A 17,560-nucleotide genomic window follows, 5' to 3' on the forward strand; every position below is an offset into this window, starting at 1 on the left:
GTCAGTTGGCCAAAGCTAGTGTCATCCTGGGGAGCGTGAGTAGGCCGAAGCCTGTTAGTCAGTGGGCCAAAGCTAGTGTCATCCTGAGGAGCGTGAGTAGTCCGAAGCCTGTTAGTAAGTGGGCCAAAGCTTGTGTCGTCATGAAGAGCATGAGTAGGCCAAAGCCTGTTAATCATTGGGCCAAATCTAGTGTCATCCTGAGGAGTGTGAGTGGGCCGAAGCCTGTTAGTCAGTGGGTCAAAGCTAGTGTCATCCTGAGAAGCGTGAGTAGGCCGAAGACTGTTAGTCAGTGGGCCAAAGCTAGTGTCGACCTGAGGAGCGTGAGTAGGTCAAAGCCTGTTAGTCAGTAGGCCAAAGCTAGTGTTTTCCTGAGGAGCGTGAGTACGCCGAAGCCTGTTAGTCAGTTGGCCAAAGCTAGTGTCATCCTGGAGTGCGTAAGTAGGCCGAAGACTGTTAGTCAGTGGGCCAAAGCTAGTGTCATCCTGAGGAGCGTGAGTAGGCCGAAGCCTGTTAATCATTGGGCCAAAGCTAGTGTCATCCTGAGGAGTGTGAGTAGGCCGAAGCCTGTTAGTCATTGGGCCAAAGCTAGTGTTTTCCTGAGGAGCGTGAGTAGGCCGAAACCTGTTAGTCAGTGGGCCAAAGCTAGTGTTGTCCTGAGGAGCGTGAGTAGGCTGAAGCCTGTTAATCAGTGGTCCAAAGCTAGTGTTGTGCTCAGGAGAATGAGTAGGCCGAAGCCTGTTAAGCAGTGGGCCAAAGCTAGTGTCGTCCTGAGGAGTGTGAGTAGGCCGAAGCCTGTTAGTCAGAGGGGCCAAAGCTAGTGTTGTGCTGAGGAGAATGAGTAGGCCGAAGCCTGTTAGTCAGTGGCCCAAAGCTAGTGTTTTCCTGAGGAGCGTGAGTAGGCCGAAGCCTGTTAGTCAGTGGGCCAAAGCTAGTGTTGTCGTGAGGAGAATGAGTAGGCCGAAGCCTGTTAGCCAATGGGCCAAAGCTAGTGTTGTCCTGAGTAGCGTGAGTAGGCCGAAGCCTGTTAGTCAGTGGGCCAAAGCTAGTGTTGTCCTGAGTAGCGTGAGTAGGCCGAAGCCTGTTAATCAGTGGTCCAAAGCTAGTGTTGTGCTGAGGAGAATGAGTAGGCTGAAGCCTGTTAGTCAGTAGGCCAAAGCTAGTGTCGTCCTGAGGAGCGTGAGTAGGCCGAAGCCTGTTAGTCGGTGGGCCAATGCTAGTGTCATCCTGAGGAGCGTGAGTAGGCCGAAGCCTGTTAGTCAGTTGGCCAAAGCGAGTGTCATCCCGAGGAGTGTGAGTAGGCCGAATCCTGTTAATCAGTTGGCCAAAGCTAGTGTCATCCCGGGGAGCGTAAGTAGGCTGAAGGCTGTTAGTCAGTGGGCCAATGGTAGTGTCGTCCTGAGGAGCGTGAGTAGGCCAAAGCCTGTTAGTCAGTTGGCCAAAGCTAGTGTCATCGTGGGGAGCGTGAGTATGCCGAAGCCTGTTAGTCAGTGGGCCAAAGCTAGTGTCATCCTGAGGAGCGTGAGTAGACCGAAGCCTGTTAGTAAGTGGACCAAAGTTTTTGTCGTCCTGAGGAGCGTGAGTAGGCCGAAGCCTGTTAGTCGGTGGGCCAATGCTAGTGTCATCCTGAGGAGCGTGAGTAGGCCGAAGCCTGTTAGTCAGTTGGCCAAAGCGAGTGTCATCCCGAGGAGTGTGAGTAGGCCGAATCCTGTTAATCAGTTGGCCAAAGCTAGTGTCATCCCGGGGAGCGTAAGTAGGCTGAAGGCTGTTAGTCAGTGGGCCAATGGTAGTGTCGTCCTGAGGAGCGTGAGTAGGCCAAAGCCTGTTAGTCAGTTGGCCAAAGCTAGTGTCATCGTGGGGAGCGTGAGTATGCCGAAGCCTGTTAATCATTGGGCCAAAGCTAGTGTTGTCCTGAGGAGCGTGAGTAGGCCGAAGCCTGTTAGTCAGTGGGCCAAAGCTAGTGTCATCCTGGGGAGCGTGAGTAGGACGAAGCCTGTTGGTTGTGGGCCAAAGCTAGTGTTGTGCTGTGGAGAATGAGTAGGCCGAAGCCTGTTAGTCAGTGGGCCAAAGCTAGTGTTGTCCTGACTAGCGTGAATAGGCTGAAGCCTGTTAAGCAGTGGGCCAAAGCTAGTGTCGTCCTGAGTAGCGTGAGTACGCCGAAGCCTGTTAGTCAGTGGGCCAAAGCTAGTGTCGTCCTGAGGAGCGTGAGTAGGCCGAAGTCTGTTAGGAAGTGGGCCAAACCAGTGTCGTCATGAGGAGCATGAATAGGCCAAAGACTGTTAATCATTGGGCCAAAGCTAGTGTCATCCTGAGGAGTGTGAGTAGGCCGAAGCCTGTTAGTCAGAGGGGCCAAAGCTAGTGTTGTGCTGAGGAGAATGAGTAGGCCGAAGCCTGTTAGTCAGTGGGCCAAAGCTAGTGTTTTCCTGAGGAGCGTGAGTAGGCCGAAGCCTGTTAGTCGGTGGGCCAATGCTAGTGTCGTCCTGAGGAGCATGAGTAGGCCGAAGCCTGTTAGTCAGTTGGCCAAAGCGAGTGTCATCTTGAGGAGTGTGAGTAGGCCGAATCCTGTTAATCAGTTGGCCAAAGCTAGTGTCATCCTGAGGAGCGTGAGTAGGCCGAAGCCTGTTAGTCAGTGGGCCAAAGCTTGTGTCGTCATGAAGAGCATGAATAGGCCAAAGCCTGTTAGTCATTGGGCCAAAGCTAGTGTCATCCTGAGGAGTGTGAGTAGGCCGAAGCCTGTTATCAGTGGGCCAAAGCTAGTGTTGTCCTGAGGAGCGTGAGTAGGCCGAAGCCTGTTAGTCGGTGGGCCAATGCTAGTGTCATCCTGAGGAGCGTGAGTAGGCCGAAGCCTGTTAGTCAGTTGGCCAAAGCGAGTGTCATCCTGAGGAGTGTGAGTAGGCCGAATCCTGTTAATCAGTTGGCCAAAGCTAGTGTCATCCCGGGGAGCGTGAGTAGGCCGAAGCCTGTTAGTCAGTGGGCCAAAGCTAGTGTTGTCCTGAGGAGCGTGAGTAGCCTGAAGCCTGTTAATCAGTGGTCCAATTAAACAGCTCAAGGGAAGATCCCAGGGGCTCACATGTCTTTACACTAATGCACAGAGCATGGGAAATAAACAAGACGAACTCCAACTTCTAGCACAACACCACAAATATGATATCATAGCCATCACTGAAACCTGGTGGGATGACTCCTATCGCTGGAATGTAGATATCGAGGGGTATAACCTCTTTCACAGAAACCGAAGAAAGGGGAGAGGAGGCAGGATAGCCTTATATGTCAAAAACTCTTATGCTGCAGAAGAAATTCAAGACAGCAATCTGGGAAACCAGCTTGAAATCATCTGGATAAGAATCAAGGGAACTGGGACTCAAAAAGATGTCGTTGTAGGCGTCTACTACAGACCCCCAAGCCAGGAGGAAGATCTTGATGAAGTCTTCTGCCAACAGTTGACCAAACAGGCACAGAAAAGAGATTTAGTAGTCATGGGCGATTTCAACTATCCCGATATTTGCTGGAAAACAAACTCGGCCAAGAGTACAAGGTCCAACAAATTCCTCGCTTGCCTTGCAGACAATTTCATGGTCCAGAAGGTAAAAGAGGCAACAAGGGGATTGGCTACTCTTGATCTCATCCTAACAAATGCGGAGGACCTGATCGATGCGGTCGAAGTGGTAGGATCCTTAGGGGCAAGTGACCATGTGCTCCTGCAATTTGAGGTACAAAGGAAGGCCGAAACTAAGACAAGTCAAACCCGCATTTTGGACTTTAGGAGAGCTGATTTCCAAAAAATGAAGGAAACGCTGAGCAGCATTCCGTGGACACAGATACTAAAAGACAAGGGAGCTACGGATGGATGGGAATTTCTCAAGAGTGAAATACTCAAGGCGCAATTGCAAACCGTGCCAACAAAGAGAAAAAATAGGACAAGTGCAAAGAAGCCAGAATGGATGTTCAAAGAACTTCTAACTGTGCTAAGACACAAAAGAGACATGCACAAGAAGTGGAAAAAGGGAGAAATCACCAAAGAAGAATTCAAACAAATAGCCAACACCTGTAGGGAAAAGGTCCGCAAAGCTAAAGCAAAAAACGAGCTCAGACTTGCCAGGGACATTAAAAACAATAAAAAGGGCTTCTATTCTTATGTCAGTAGAAAAAGGAAAAACAAGGAGGCGATAGGACCTCTTCGAGGAGAAGATGGGGCAATGCTGACAGGGGATAGGGAAAAGGCAGAACTACTTAATGCCTTCTTTGCCTCGGTCTTCTCACAAAAAGAGAGTCTTCAACCTCAGCAAGATGGAGTGGATGAGGGATTGGAGGACATCCAACCCCAAATTGGGAAAGAAGTCGTCCAGGAATACCTGGCCGCTCTTAATGAGTTCAAGTCCCCAGGGCCAGATCAACTACACCCCAGAGTATTGAAGGAACTAGCGGAAGTCATTTCGGAACCATTGGCAACCATCTTTGAGAGTTCTTGGAGAACGGGAGAAGTTCCAGCAGATTGGAGGAGGGTCAATGTGGTCCCAATCTTCAAGAAGGGAAAAAAGGACGACCCAAACAACTACCGTCCGGTCAGCCTCACGTCGATACCGGGCAAGATTCTGGAAAAGATTGTTAAGGAAGCGGTCTGCAAACACTTAGAAACAAATGCAGTCATCGCTAATAGTCAACATGGATTTATCAAAAACAAGTCATGCCAGACTAATCTGATCTCTTTCTTCGATAGAGCTACAAGCTGGGTAGATGCGGGGAATGCCGTGGATGTAGCGTACCTGGATTTCAGTAAGGCCTTCGACAAGGTCCCCCATGACCTTCTGGCAAGGAAACTAGTCCAATGTGGGCTAGGCAAAACTACGGTGAGGTGGATCTGTAATTGGTTAAGTGGACGAACACAGAGAGTGCTCACTAACGCTTCCTCTTCATCTTGGAAAGAAGTGACAAGTGGAGTGCCGCAGGGTTCCGTCCTGGGCCCGGTCCTGTTCAACATCTTTATTAATGACTTAGATGAAGGGCTAGAAGGCATGATCATCAAGTTTGCAGACGACACCAAATTGGGAGGGATAGCCAATAGTCCATAGGACAGGAGCAGAATTCAAAACGATCTTGACAGATTAGAGAGATGGGCCAAAACTAACAAAATGAAGTTCAACAGTGACAAATGTAAGATACTCCACTTTGGCAGAAAAAATGAAATGCAAAGATACAGAATGGGGGACGCCTGGCTCGAGAGCAGTACGTGTGAAAAAGATCTTGGAGTCCTCGTGGACAACAAGTTAAACATGAGCCAACAATGTGATGTGGCGGCAAAAAAAGCCAATGGGATTTTGGCCTGCATCAATAGGAGCATAGTGTCTAGATCTAAGGAAGTAATGCTACCCCTCTATTCTGCTTTGGTTAGACCACATCTGGAATATTGTGTCCAATTCTGGGCACCACAATTCAAGAGACATGTTGACAAGCTGGAATGTGTCCAGAGGAGGGCGACTAAAATGATCAAGGGTCTGGAGAACAAGCCCTCTGAGGAGCGGCTAAGGGAACTGGGCATGTTTAGCCTGAAGAAGAGAAGGCTGAGAGGAGATATGATAGCCATGTATAAATATGTGAGAGGAAGCCACAGGGAGGAGGGAGCAAGCTTGTTTTCTGCTTCCTTAGAGACTAGGACGCGGAACAATGGCTTCAAACTACAAGAGAGGAGATTCCATCTGAACATTAGGAAGAACTTCCTGACTGTGAGAGCCGTTCAGCAGTGGAACTCCCTGCCCCGGAGTGTGGTGGAGGCTCCTTCTTTGGAGGCTTTTAAGCAGAGGCTGGATGGCCATTTGTCAGGAGTGATTTGAATCCAATATTCCTGCTTCTTGGCAGGGGGTTGGACTGGATGGCCCATGAGGTCTCTTCCAACTCTTTGATTCTATGATTCTATGATTCTAGTGTTGTGCTGAGGAGAATGAGTAGGCCGAAGCCTGTTAAGCAGTGGGCCAAAGCTAGTGTCGTCCTGAGGAGTGTGAGTAGGCCGAAGTCCGTTAGGAAGTGGGCCAAACCAGTGTCGTCATGAGGAGCATGAATAGGCCAAAGACTGTTAATCATTGGGCCAAAGCTAGTGTCATCCTGAGGAGTGTGAGTAGGCCGAAGCCTGTTAGTCAGAGGGGCCAAAGCTAGTGTTGTGCTGAGGAGAATGAGTAGGCCGAAGCCTGTTAGTCAGTGGCCCAAAGCTAGTGTTTTCCTGAGGAGCGTGAGTAGGCCGAAGCCTGTTAGCCAATGGGCCAAAGCTAGTGTTGTCCTGAGTAGCGTGAGTAGGCTGAAACCTGTTAATCAGTGGTCCAAAGCTAGTGTTTTCCTGAGGAGCGTGAGTAGGCCGAAGCCTGTTAGTCAGTGGGCCAAATCTAGTGTTGTCCTGAGTAGCGTGAGTAGGCCGAAGCCTGTTAATCAGTGGTCCAAAGCTAGTGTTGTGCTGAGGAGAATGAGTAGGCTGAAGCCTGTTAGTCAGTAGGCCAAAGCTAGTGTCGTCCTGAGGAGCGTGAGTAGGCCGAAGCCTGTTAGTCGGTGGGCCAATGCTAGTGTCATCCTGAGGAGCGTGAGTAGGCCAAAGCCTGTTAGTCAGTTGGCCAAAGCGAGTGTCATCCTGAGGAGTGTGAGTAGGCCGAATCCTGTTAATCAGTTGGCCAAAGCTAGTGTCATCCCGGGGAGCGTAAGTAGGCCGAAGCCTGTTAGTCAGTGGGCCAATGGTAGTGTCGTCCTGAGGAGCGTGAGTAGGCCAAAGCCTGTTAGTCAGTAGGCCAAAGCTAGTGTTTTCCTGAGGAGCGTGAGTAGGCCGAAGCCTGTTAGTCAGTGGGCCAAAGATAGTGTCGTCCTGAGGAGCGTGAGTAGGCCGAAGCCTGTTAGTCAGTTGGCCAAAGCTAGTGTCATCCTGGGGAGCGTGAGTAGGCCGAAGCCTGTTAATCAGTGGGCCAAAGCTAGTGTCATCCTGAGGAGCGTGAGTAGGCCGAAGCCTGTTAGTAAGTGGGCCAAAGCTTGTGTCGTCATGAAGAGCATGAGTAGGCCAAAGCCTGTTAATCATTGGGCCAAGGCTAGTATCATCCTGAGGAGTGTGAGTAGGCCGAAGCCTGTTAGTAAGTGGGCCAAAGCTAGTGTCGTCATGAGGAGCATGAGTAGGCCGAAGCCTGTTAGTCAGTGGGCCAAAGCTAGTGTTGTGCTGAGGAGAATGAGTAGGCCGAAGCCTGTTAGTCAGTGGGCCAAAGCTAGTGTCGTCATGAGGAGCATGAATAGGCCAAAGCCTGTTAATCATTGGGCCAAAGCTAGTGTCATTCTGAGGAGCATGAGTAGGCCGAAGCCTGTTAGTCAGTGGGCCAATGGTAGTGTCGTCCTGAGGAGCGTGAGTAGGCCAAAGCCTGTTAGTCAGTAGGCCAAAGCTAGTGTTTTCCTGAGGAGCGTGAGTAGGCCGAAGCCTGTTAGTCAGTGGGCCAAAGATAGTGTCGTCCTGAGGAGCGTGAGTAGGCCGAAGCCTGTTAGTCAGTTGGCCAAAGCTAGTGTCATCCTGGGGAGCGTGAGTAGGCCGAAGCCTGTTAATCAGTGGGCCAAAGCTAGTGTCATCCTGAGGAGCGTGAGTAGGCCGAAGCCTGTTAGTAAGTGGGCCAAAGCTTGTGTCGTCATGAAGAGCATGAGTAGGCCAAAGCCTGTTAATCATTGGGCCAAGGCTAGTATCATCCTGAGGAGTGTGAGTAGGCCGAAGCCTGTTAGTAAGTGGGCCAAAGCTAGTGTCGTCATGAGGAGCATGAGTAGGCCGAAGCCTGTTAGTCAGTGGGCCAAAGCTAGTGTTGTGCTGAGGAGAATGAGTAGGCCGAAGCCTGTTAGTCAGTGGGCCAAAGCTAGTGTCGTCATGAGGAGCATGAATAGGCCAAAGCCTGTTAATCATTGGGCCAAAGCTAGTGTCATTCTGAGGAGCATGAGTAGGCCAAATCCTGTTAATCAGTTGGCCAAAGCTAGTGTCATCCCGGGGAGCGTGAGTAGGCCGAAGCCTGTTAGGCAGTGGGCCAATGCTGATGTCATCCTGAGGAGCGTGAGTAGGCCGAAGTCTGTTAGTCAGTGGGCCAAAGCTAGTGTTGTCCTGAGGAGCGTGAATAGGCCGAAGCCTGTTAGTCAGTGGGCCAAAGCTAGTGTTGTCCTGAGGAGCGTGAGTAGGCCGAAGCCTGTTAGTCAGTGGGCAAAGCTAGTGTCATCCTGGGGAGCGTGAGTAGGCCGAAGCCTGTTAGTCAGCGGGGAAAGCTAGTGTTATCCTGAGGAGCCTGAGTAGGCCGAAGCCTGTTAGTCAGTGGGCCAAAGCTAGTGTTGTGCTGAGGAGAATGAGTAGGCCGAAGCCTGTTAGTCAGTGGGCCAAAGCTAGTGTTGTCCTGACTAGCGTGAATAGGCTGAAGCCTGTTAATCAGTGGGCCAAAGCTAGTGTCGTCCTGAGAAGCGTGAGTAGGCCGAAGCCTGTTAGTCAGTGGGCCAAAGCTACTGTCGTCCTGAGGAGTGTGAGTAGGCCGAAGCCTGTTAGTCATTGGGCCAAAGCTAGTGTCCTGAGGAGCGTGAGTAGCCGAAGCCTGTTAGTCAATGGGCCAAAGCTAGTGTCATCCTGGGGAGCGTGAGTAGGCTGAAGCCTGTTAGTCAGCGGGGCAAAGCTAGTGTCGTCCTGAGGAGCGTGAGTAGGCCGAAGCCTGTTAGTCAGTGGGCAAAAGCTAGTGTTGTCCTGAGTAGCGTGAGTAGGCTGAAGCCTGTTAATCAGTGGGCCAAAGCTAGTGTCGTCCTGAGTAGTGTGAGTAGGCCGAAGCCTGTTAGTCAATGGGCCAAAGCTAGTGTCGTTCTGAGCAGCGTGAGTAGGCAGAAGCCTGTTAGTCAGTGGGCCAAAGTTAGTGTTGTCCTGAGTAGCATGAGTAGGCGGAAGCCTGTTAGTCAGTGGGCCAATGTTAGTGTCGTCCTGAGTAGCGTGAGTAGGCTAAAGCCTGTTAATCAGTGGGCCAAAGCTACTGTCTGATAGCTGAAAGCGAGGAGGAGCTGAGGAGCCTTCTAATCAAGGTGAAAGAAGAAAGTGCAAAATCTGGGTTGCAGCTAAACATAAAAAAAACCAAGATTATGGCTACAAGAATGATTGACAACTGGAAAATAAAGGGAGAAAATGTGGAGGCCGTGACAGACTTTGTATTTCTAGGTGCAAAGATTACTGCAGAAGCAGACTATGGCCAGGAAATCAGAAGACGTTTACTTCTTGGGAGGAGAGCAATGTCCAATCTCTATAAAATCGTAAAGAGTAGAGACATCACACTGGCAAGATCCGCCTAGTCAAAGCCATGGTATTCCCTGTAGTTACCTACGGATGTGAGAGCTGGACCTTAGGGAAGGCTGAGCGAAGGAAGATAGATGCTTTTGAGCTGTGGTGTTGGAGGAAAGTTCTGAGAGTGCCTTGGACTGCGAGAAGATCCAACCAGTCCATCCTCCAGGAAATAAAGCCCGACTGCTCATTGGAGGAAAGGATACTAGAGACAAAGTTGAAATACTTTGGCCACATCATGAGGAGACAGCAAAGCCTGGAGAAGACAATTATGCTGAGGAAGGTGGAAGGTAAAAGGAAGAGGGGCTGACCAAGGGCAAGATGGATGGATGGCATCCTTGAAGTGACTGGACTGACCTTGAAGGAGCTGGGGGTGGTGATGGCCGACAGGGAGCTCTGGCGTGGGCTGGTCCATGAGGTCACGAAGAGTCGGAGACGACTGAATGAATGCACAACAAAAGCTAGTGTCGTCCTGAGGAGCGTGAGTAGGCCGAAGCCTGTTAGTCAGTTGGCCAAAGCTAGTGTCATCCTGGGGAGCGTAAGTAGGCCGAAGCCTGTTAGTAAGTGGGCCAAAGCTAGTGTCATCCTGAGGAGCGTGAGCAGGCCAAAGCCTGTTAGTCAGTGGGCAAAAGTTGGTGTCGTCATGAGGAGCATGAATAGGCCGAAGCCTGTTAATCATTGAGCCAAAGCTAGTGTCATCCTGAGTAGTGTGAGTAGTCCGAAGCCTGTTAGTCAGTGGGCCAAAGCTAGTGTTGTGCTGAGGAGAATGAGTAGGCCTAAGCCTGTTAGTCAGTTGGCCAAAGCTAGTGTTGTGCTGAGAAGAATGAGTAGGCCGAAACCTGTTAGTCAGTGGGCCAAAGCTAGTGTCGTCCTGAGGTGCATGAGTAGGCCGAATCCTGTTGGTCAGTGGGCCAAACTGGTCTCGTCCTGAGGAGAGTGAGTAGGACGAAGCCTGTTAAGAGTTAGTGGGCCAAAGGTTGTGTCGTTCTGAGGAGAGTGAATAGGCTGGAGTTTGTTAAGAGTCAGTGGGCCAAAGCTAGTGTTGTCCTGAGGAGAGTAAATAGGCCAAAGCCTGTTAGTCAGTGGGCCAAAGCTAGTGTTGCCCTGAGGAGAATGAGTAGGCCGAAGCCTGTTAGTCAGTGGGCCAAAGCTAGTGTCGTCCTGAGGAGCATGAGTAGGCCAAAGCCTGTTAGTCAGTGGGCCAAAGATAGTGTCTTCCTGAGGAGCGTGAGTAGGCCGAAGCCTGTTAGTTAGTGGGCCAAACTGGTCTCATCCTGAGGAGAGTGAGTAGGACAAAGCCTGTTAAGAGTTAGTGGGCCAAAGCTTGTGTCATTCTGAGGAGAGTGAATAGGCTGGATTTGTTAAGAGTCAGAGGGCCAAAGCTAGTGTTGTCCTGAGGAGAGTAAATAGGCCAAAGTCTGTTAGTCAGTGGGCCAAAGCTAGTGTTGTCCTGAGGAAATGGAGTAGGCCGAAGCCTGTTAGCGTCAGTGGGCCAAAGATAGTGTCATCCTGAGGAGTGTGAGTAGGCCGAAGCCTGTTAGTCAGTGGGCCAAAGCTAGTGTTGTCCTGAGGAGAATGAGTAGGCCGAAGCCTGTTAGTCACTGGGCCAAAGCTAGTGACATCCTGAGGAGCGTGAGTAGGCCGAAGCCTTTTAGTCAGTGGGCCAAAGCTAGTGTTGTCCTGAGGAGAATGAGTAGGCCGGAGCCTGTGAGATTTAGTGGGCCAAAACTAGTGTCGTCCTGAGGAGCGTGAGTAGGCCGAAACCTTTTAGTCAGTGGGCCAAAGCTAGTTTTGTCCTGAGGAGAATGAGTAGGCCGAAGCCTGTGAGAGTTAGTGGGCCAAAGCTAGTGTCGTCCTGAGGAGTGTGACAGAAGCCTCATGTGAGAAAGTCCAGTATGAAGGCTGCTGTGTAAAGGATACTATGTATTTATTTGTGTTATGGAAATCTTATTTTTGTAAATACTGCAACCATATTATATTATTACAAAGAAAAGCCTCCTATGGAAGATATAACATTGGTCTGTGTGTTTTTGTTATTTTTATCACTTTGGGCTACTGGTGTTGGGTTATGCTGTGGCTGATAAGTTACTTTGCTATACATTTATGAGGAGGGTCTTTTGTTAATAAGCCCACTCGCCCAACAAAACAGTCTACAGTGTATCAAAAACACGGGAAAGCATCTCCCCTTGTCTCTTTAAGGCATTTGAAGTTTGAATAAAAGCAGTTTTTAGTCATTCTAGGAGACAAGGTATGAATGCACTTTGCAGCCTTTTCTGTGCCTTCTCTTGGGCAACATGTTCAGATAGTGAGAACAGCTTATAATGTCCCATCATCATTCACACCCTACTAGATTTATTTAGCACCACCTGTACAGATAAGTGATTTGTGAATGATAGGGCAGTTGGGGCAGTTCAATTGTGCAAGTGTGAAGAGACGTGTGGGCACCAAATACTGTTGCATCTCAAGCCCCATCTGTGCAACTCAGTCTATTGAAGGATATGGGGTGCTCCAGTTCAGTAGCATCTGAGGACCACACCTTTCCCAACCATCATACCTGATCTTGATATGATCAAAGGCAGGCCCTCGCTCATGGTAAACCTAAGTCTGAAATTACTTGAAAGCACACAACAACCACAACAATCCTATCTCATCAGCCAAATGTAGGCCAACACTTCCCATTGAAATACTAATAAGTTTATATTTGTCAACATTGTTCTTCATTTAATTATTGTGTTGTTTTGAAGTGTTTTTTTGCACTACAAATAAGATATGTGCAGTGTGCATAGGAATTCATTCATGGGTTTTTCAAATTATAATCCGGCCCTCCAACAGTTTGAGAGACTGTGATCTGGCCCTCTTTCTAAAAAGTTTGAGGACCCCTGATCAAAGGTGTCACAAACAAGATAAAGGTACCAAGTCAGATTAATGGGGGAAGCCCTCAAAGAGACTTGCATTCTCCCAGACAGCTTATTTGAGGTTTTAGATGTTGTCTCAATTCATGTCGTTTCACACTACACACTTACAGTGCAAAGATTCCACTTTAATTGCTTTGGTAGCAACCTGTGAAATTCTGGCATTTGCAGATTAGAAAGCTGTACAGGCAGTCCCCGAGTTACACTTGACTTACAAATGACTCATAGTTAAGAATGGGCATGAGACAAGAGGAAGTGAGAGAAATCTACCCCAACGAAGGGAAAATCACATCTGAAAGAGTTATCATGGGGAAAAGGTGGTTCCACTGAAGCATTATTACCTATCGTTTCCACAACAAGCCAAATTTTTCAAAATTCAATTCTCACAGGGTTAGGAAGTGAGGAGAAATCTTCTGAACTGGGGCACAGACAGCAAAACAAATGCCAAGGGGGTGTCTATAGTTTACTTCCCTATTCTATCTATATGCTATGAATTTGTGTGTACATCTTTTGTGTAACTCCAGCCAGTCAGCCATCCATCCACACACACACATACACACACACGGCTGGCTGGCTGGCTGGAGTTACACATATATACATACACACACCCACATATGGATGGTTGGCTGGAGTTACACAAATATTGTGTGACTCCAGATATATATATATATAGAGAGAGAGAGAGAGCACTAGCACTGGAGTTACACAAAAATGTAGCTGTTCAGATTTGCATACAAACTTAACTGAAGAACACACCTACAGAACCTACCTTGTTTATAAGTTGGGGCTGCCTGTATTTAGAATTATAAATCAAAAAGCTCTAAATAAATTCTTAAAAACCCAACCTAACAAAAAACCCTATAAAATCAAGGATTTAGCAGGGTGCTGCCATAGCAGTTATAGTGGAGCACAGCACTATAATTATAGTAATAATAATAAATGTTTATTTCTATCCCGCTTTGCTCCCTAAACGGGACCCAAAGCTGCTTACAGCATTACATACAAGACAATCTGCATATGTAAAACAATAACCTATGAAAATAAATTTACAATGAGAAATAAATAAACGTATTAAAAAACATTTGACTAATAGAATTTTTTTTTCATGTCAGGAACAACTTGAGAAATTGCAAGTCGCTTCTGGTGTGAGAGAATTGGTCGTCTGCAAGGACGTTGCCCAGGGGATGCCCGGATGTTTTGATATTTTACCATCCTTATGGGAGGCTTCTCTCATGTCCCTGCATGGGGAGCTGAAGCCAAGAGAGGGAGCTCATCCGCCCTCTCCCCAGATTCGAATTTCCAACCTGCCGGTCTTCAGTCCTGCCGATACAAGGGTTTAATCCATTGTGCCACCAGGGGCTGCAACTAATACAATTATTGCAGGAAATTCAACAAGACAGATGGTGAAATGGCTCCAGATGTCTTTCAGGAAGACAAGGCATACCCTCACCTTGAAATCAACCCTGAGCCGGTGGATGCCATCTGTGGATTTCTGTTTCCCATTCCAGCCATTGGAAAAGGATGGGAATGAGCCAGAATTGGTGAAATCCTACAAAAAAGAAGGGCAGTGAAAAGGTAAGAGATTGTCCCAAAACCTTGTGTGTACACAACAGGAAATAAATATATTCTACATTCTGCAAAATGAGGTAATGGCTTCTATACTTAGACCAGCAAACTTTGAATACAAGGTTTATTTGAAATGTTGCATAGAAAGTTTCAATAATAAATATTGAATTACAGTCATTTATCACGACAACCTCCATAATAGAGACCACAAGAAGAAACCAAAAATGTAAGTGGCTATTCAACCATATCAAATAACTAGCTTTAGCAGCTTTAATTATCACCAGCAGCAGGTCTTTTGTAAAGGTAATGGGGTGGAGTGGGAACCCTAATAGAAAAACCACCAAATAAAATCTAAACCATTGTCAAATTCCTTCATTAGTAAAATATCCACTTAAGTCCATCTGTTTTGCAATCCTTTTTAAGGAAAAAAATTCAGACATTTAGCATATATACATATGGCCCAATACACTTATTGTCACCATACATTTCATGACTAAGGCAAAGCAGCAATTTCATCTCAACAGAGAAATCCAAGACATAGTGATCTGTAATATTTTAAGTCCAATGCTCTACTATCGTCCATTCCAGTTGGTGCTCTTCTGTTCTAAGGGCACCAACTGCCAATTACTCTAGGCTTGCTGTGGGATTTCGAGAATTCCAGTAAAAAAAGTGATTCCCAAAGTTTGACGTTATCATCTTCTACTCATTTCTTGCTGAAGCCTCACCTTCTCAGGCTTCTTCCTGACTTTTAGCTGCACCACAGGTTGCAGTGGTGTTCTTCGGGGTCGACTTTGCTCCTCAGAATCCATGGGAAGTAAATCTGGGAAGACAGTAAGGCACTGCCGGTCAAAAAGCCATTTAGGATGAGTAACATCTGGCTTGAAAACAGTACATGTGAAAGGGATTTAGGAGCCTTAGTAGACTGCAAACTGAATGTGAATCAACAGTGTGATGCGGCAGCTTAAAAAGCCAATGCACTTCTGGATCATGTAATAGGAGAATAAGTGTCTAGATCAAAGGAAGTCATAGTGTCCCTCTATTCTGCTTTGGTTAGACCTCTCTTGGAATATTGTGTCCAGTTCTGGATACTGCTATTCATGAAGGGTATTGATAAGCTAGAACGTGTCCAGAGAAGCATGATTAAAACAATCTAAGGTCTGGAAGCCAAGTCCTATGAGCAGCAGATTCAGGGGCTTGGTATGCTTAGCTTGGAGAAAAGGAGATTGAGAGGGGACATGACAGCCATGTTTAAAAATCTGAAAGGATGTCATATTGAGGAGGGGACAGGCTTGTTCTTTGGAGACTAAGATATGGAACAATGGATTTAAATAGTGAGAAAAGACATTCCACCTAAACATTAGAAAGAACTTCCTGATGGTAAAACCTGTTGGCCGGTGGAATGTGCTATCTCGGAATGTGGGAGTCTCCTTCTCTGGAGCTTTTAAGCAGAGGCTGGATGGCCATCTGTTGAGAGTGCTTTGATCATGTTTTTCCTTGCAAGGCAGGGGGTTGGAGAGGATAGTCCTTGTGGTCTCTTCCAACTCTGTATTTCTATTATTCTTTCCCAATCACTTCTGATCATACGAAGCCATATTATTTTTTTGACAAATGGGAAGCTTCAAGTACTGTATAACATGGAATTAAGTTTAGCACAATGGGGGGGAGGGGGGGAGGGGCGGTAACTGTGCTGCTGAAATGAAGCAGGGAGTGTTCAGAATGTGTTCAGAAATCTCTAAATAGGGCACATGCTTGGAACTTTGTTTTCCTATGTGGAAAGAAGATGGGATGTGATCTATGATTGCTGACTTGGCTCCAAGGCTATAGAACAATATTTCTATCATTCTCTTCCTCACATATTCATACACACCAAATCCCGCACCAAAGACCAATCTGCATACACATTAATGCAAATGGGAGGTGTCAGGAAATGGTTATCAAAAAACATTTCTAAGCTCTGCATGTAATTCCTATAGACACATTCAATGTCATTGGCCAACATGCATTTTGGTGTCTCACACAGCCATATAACCCAGGATATCAAGGCAGAAAATCCCACAATATCTAAGTTACGTTGAGTCCACACTACCATATATGACAGTTCAAAGCAGAAACGTGGAATTTTATTCAGTTGTGTGGAATGGAGCTTCAAATGTTAGTTGTTTCTGTGTGCATTTGACCCGTTGATTAAAAAAAATGGTAGCAATTTTCCCTATCAGCACTAGGCTTTGAGATACAGAGCATATGCCATATATCACGGTTCATCTGCTCACCCACAGGAAACCAGCATAGCCATATCTAAGAAACTAGAGCTGATGTGGTCTAACTAATGCTCATTATATTTGACATATGCTATTTATTACCTACCTGCAGAACCAGCAGAATCCCCACATGGAAGTCATAGATAAAACAGGCCAGAGTTTGCATCTCACCTGAGTCCCGTGAGGATTTCCTGCGATGCGTCGCTGAGCCAGACACTGCCTCTGTGTCAGAGTCAGAGGTTTCAAATATGTCGTATGAGGGCCTCTGCTTGACACAACGTCGGGCTGACTTACGCTGCAGCAAGGAGTCTTGCTCAGCCGTCTCTGTGGCCCCCAGTGTGACCTCCAAGGGGGCTGGGAAGGCCTCTTGAGAATCCTCTGAATCCCAGGGAACGATGGCCTTCACTACTGTACGGCCTGAAAGCAAAGACAGGGTTGAGCAGGGGGTCTCACAGGCTGCCTTCAACTGGCTGTGCGTACTAGCCGGTGGGAGCAGTTTCTCACCCCCATCACATACATCACAAAGCTGATAGCCCATTTTGATGTATGCACAGAAGATATATGTAGAGCAGGAAAGGTGCATTTTTTATTGCAACTGCCTTAATCATGGGGTTGCAGACCAAAAAGGTTGTACTGCAGACAGGACTACCAGGATTAAGAACAACAGCCAGTGCTGACTGTTGCTTCATCGATGTAGTGGAATATTTTCAGGGGTTTTGGACTAGGACTAAAGATATCCAGGTTCTTGGGATAGATGGCATTTCTCCCTAAGGGTAATTGCAGGCATAAGAAGAGTAGCAGGTGAAGAAGAACTGGAAAGTTACCATTGGCTTTAGAGTTCCTTGAATCATAGGTAGGATATACATGCAAAATTAAAATAAAATAACATAACATAACAGCCTCCGGTGGTGCAGTGGGTTAAACCCCTGTGCCGTCAGGACTGAAGACCGACAGGTCGCAGGTTCAAATCCGGGGAGAGCGCGGATAAGCTCCCTCTATCAGCTCCAGCTCCTCATGCGGAGACATGAGAGAAGCCTCCCATAAGGATGTTAAAACATCACAACATCCAGGCGTCCCCTGGGCAACGTCTTTCCAGACGGCCAATTCTCTCACACCAGAAGTGACTTGGAGTTTCTCAAGTCACTCCTGACACAACAACAACAACAAAAAAAACATACTGTGTAGCAATTCTGCTTAGGGCTGACTATGTAAGACAGATCTATGCTAAGCTACTCATTAGCTCACTTACCTTTTCCACTTATCCTCTTCCACTCCTTGAAACAATGGGCCAGAGCCCCTCACCTCCAGCTCTAGCACTCTTATGCAATTTCCAACTATCCCCTGACCTGGTGGGTGCCAGCAGACCCCCTGGCCTGCTCTGCTGGCACACACCCTGCCTCTAAACAATAGGTTGCCAAACTGCTGCTTGTCTTGGGGAGGATGTTTTTATCTTCTTTAACTACTGCATTTCCAACACAAAAGAGATATGAAGCATTGAAAGAGGGGGAGGAATGTGAAGACTGAATGGTCAAGCT

The 17,560-nt window shown here is 47.6% G+C and overlaps 1 protein-coding gene across 2 annotated transcripts in view; it reads right to left on the reverse strand.

Moving 5' to 3' along the window:
- Nucleotides 1-17,560, reverse strand: part of LOC137095414 (histone-lysine N-methyltransferase 2B-like) — a 223,085-nt gene that overhangs the window by 158,937 nt on the left and 46,588 nt on the right. The window contains exons 8-10 of one of the 2 annotated variants that reach the window (XM_067462059.1): nt 16,320-16,442; nt 14,493-14,587; nt 13,652-13,750 (exon numbers count right to left, since the gene is read on the reverse strand). In XM_067462059.1, coding sequence (XP_067318160.1) covers nt 13,652-13,750; nt 14,493-14,587; nt 16,320-16,442 — 317 coding nt within the window. Of the gene's footprint in view, nt 1-13,651; nt 13,751-14,492; nt 14,588-16,196; nt 16,443-17,560 lie in introns of both variants that reach the window. The other variant, XM_067462058.1, reaches the window with a different exon arrangement.

Source organism: Anolis sagrei, chromosome Y (genome assembly GCF_037176765.1).
Source record: "Anolis sagrei isolate rAnoSag1 chromosome Y, rAnoSag1.mat, whole genome shotgun sequence".
NCBI lineage: Eukaryota > Metazoa > Chordata > Lepidosauria > Squamata > Dactyloidae > Anolis > Anolis sagrei.